Source organism: Aythya fuligula, chromosome 2 (assembly GCF_009819795.1).
Source record: "Aythya fuligula isolate bAytFul2 chromosome 2, bAytFul2.pri, whole genome shotgun sequence".
NCBI lineage: Eukaryota > Metazoa > Chordata > Aves > Anseriformes > Anatidae > Aythya > Aythya fuligula.
In genome coordinates, this window is record NC_045560.1 from 2,205,658 (window position 1) to 2,207,672 (window position 2,015).

A 2,015-nucleotide genomic window follows, 5' to 3' on the forward strand; every position below is an offset into this window, starting at 1 on the left:
CATTAACTTACAACATGCAGATTTAATCTTTTATCTAGCTTAGGGTGGCAATCCAGCTTCACTCTGTGTACTGGAGACCAAAATTTGGCTCCAAAGCTCCTAAACTTTTCCCTAATGGGTTGCTTTGTTCTTTACCCAGTCTTGCTACGAGCACATACAGAGGATGAGACTCCACCAGAGAGAGAACTGCCACCTGAGCCCCAGCTCCTGAGCCCCAGGACCAGAAGGGAGCCTCCTCCCTACTACATTTTGTTTACCAAGCACTGTTGGATGAAGAAGGCATCAAGTCACTGTTGCTCCAGCTGCCTGCAGGAAGGGAAGGATGGTTATTTTTCAGAGGCTTTCTTGTTGGCTTTTCTCTTAGAGTAGCTACGACAGCAAAGCGCAGACACGCAGATGGCTGTGGGCTTGAAGCCTTCGATACACAACCTCAGCTTGTGTTGGGGAATCTCTGTGGAAAGCGGTCAAGGTTTCTTTTTGCCCTATAGATTTATTTCGCTTTCCTAAAAATGGCAATCTGCCTCTTTCCCCCAAAACCCCTTTTTAAACTGTTCTCTCAGTTGCTGTGTTTGTTTTGCACTGGTGAACTGACATAAGGGAGAAGAGGTCGTTTTGTAGAAAGTGGTCAAATGAAGCCTGGAGAGGCATTTTGGTGGGACTATTTCTGGGTGGTAGAAATGTGGCACAGGCAACAGAGATGTCTCTGCACTCCTAAACAACTTGTACCTGGAGTGAGGTGGCTTTTCCTGTATCCCTAAGATATTTCTGTTCCTCTTCCTCCCTAGGCCAAACTCAGTACCTCTTCATTGCACTGTAAAGCTGCTATTGACTAACTTTCTTAAGATACTTGTATAATTTGTATTTATACTCTGCAGACTCCTATCAGATCTCAGGGATGTGACACTTGCACCTTGAACTTGCTGGTGCTGCTTTGTAATTCTGCAGGGGTTTGTGTGTGCCCAATAAAAAGGTGACAGGTCTCAAATTCTGGGGCGAAAATACACAAAAACACATGGCCTTCTGCGCTGACAAAGCTGCAAAAACACTGATTTTTTTCTGAGGTGCACAGCCTTGTGCTGACGGACCACCCACTGACACCAGTGAGGGGTACAAATCAGATTAAAATGGGGCTGGTTTTTATTCTGCCTTTAAAAAAGGCAAATGGATATTTGGTATGCTGTTGCTATCAGATGAAAATACTAATGTGTGCATATTAGAGCAAAAGCTCTTTTGAACTAGATTTTAACCTGCTGTTTTTTTTTTTTTATAGTTTGACTTTTAAATTGTTCAAGTCTGTGACTTCAGGAAAACAAAACTCAGCAGACTGTTTCTTCCTGTTTGTCATATGTATTATGCTTTAATAAATAGTACACTGGTTACAATAGTTAATATATTGGTATGAGAGTATCCTAATGTATGTTTTACAGTAACTGTATTTAAATAAATAAAGCTGTTTAATTTTTAAGAGAGATTCCAGGTTTGTATATTTATTTCAACCCTGTTGCTGTTTTCAGACTCTTGTGAGAATTTCCTTTAACTTTAGAAAATACATGGCTTGCTTGCTCACTTCTATGGGAATGGAATAATTTGAAATACAAAATTCCTAATATAATTGCAAGAGCCAATAAAGCCAACTTTTGTGCTACTTTTCCCTGCAGAAATGTGGATGAAGTCTGCTGGACAGCAGTGCCTAAACTGATCCTGGGTAGGCGGAGATACTGGGTTCTCAGTGTAAAAGCTAGACTTGCATTGACATGAAATGAAAAGTATTGTTCACCTAAGCAAGCCCTTTAAGCACCCATGGAATTCACTGCAATTCTATAAAGTGATTGGTGCCAATACCAGTTACACAGCATGCAGTGAGACTGGGGAATACAAAACCAAACATGCTTTCCTATCAGCACCCTGATTATCACCTTGAAAGCATTGTTTCTTGTCTCTCTGAAACCTCACCTTATTCTTGTAAGGAAGAAAACCTCCAGCTGCCTACATTTGAGAATGTAAACAAGCATAAG

General features: G+C 41.0%; 1 protein-coding gene across 2 annotated transcripts in view; it reads left to right on the forward strand.

Annotated features, from left to right (window-relative positions):
• ALS2CL (ALS2 C-terminal like) overlaps positions 1-1,474 on the forward strand; it is a 44,022-nt gene extending 42,548 nt beyond the window's left edge. For both annotated transcript variants that reach the window (XM_032183341.1, XM_032183342.1), the window contains exon 26: positions 140-1,474. In XM_032183341.1, the coding sequence (XP_032039232.1) occupies positions 140-211 (72 nt within the window). In that variant the 3' untranslated portion in view covers positions 212-1,474. The remainder of the gene's footprint in view (positions 1-139) is intronic.
• Positions 1,475-2,015: the final 541 nt, after the last annotated feature.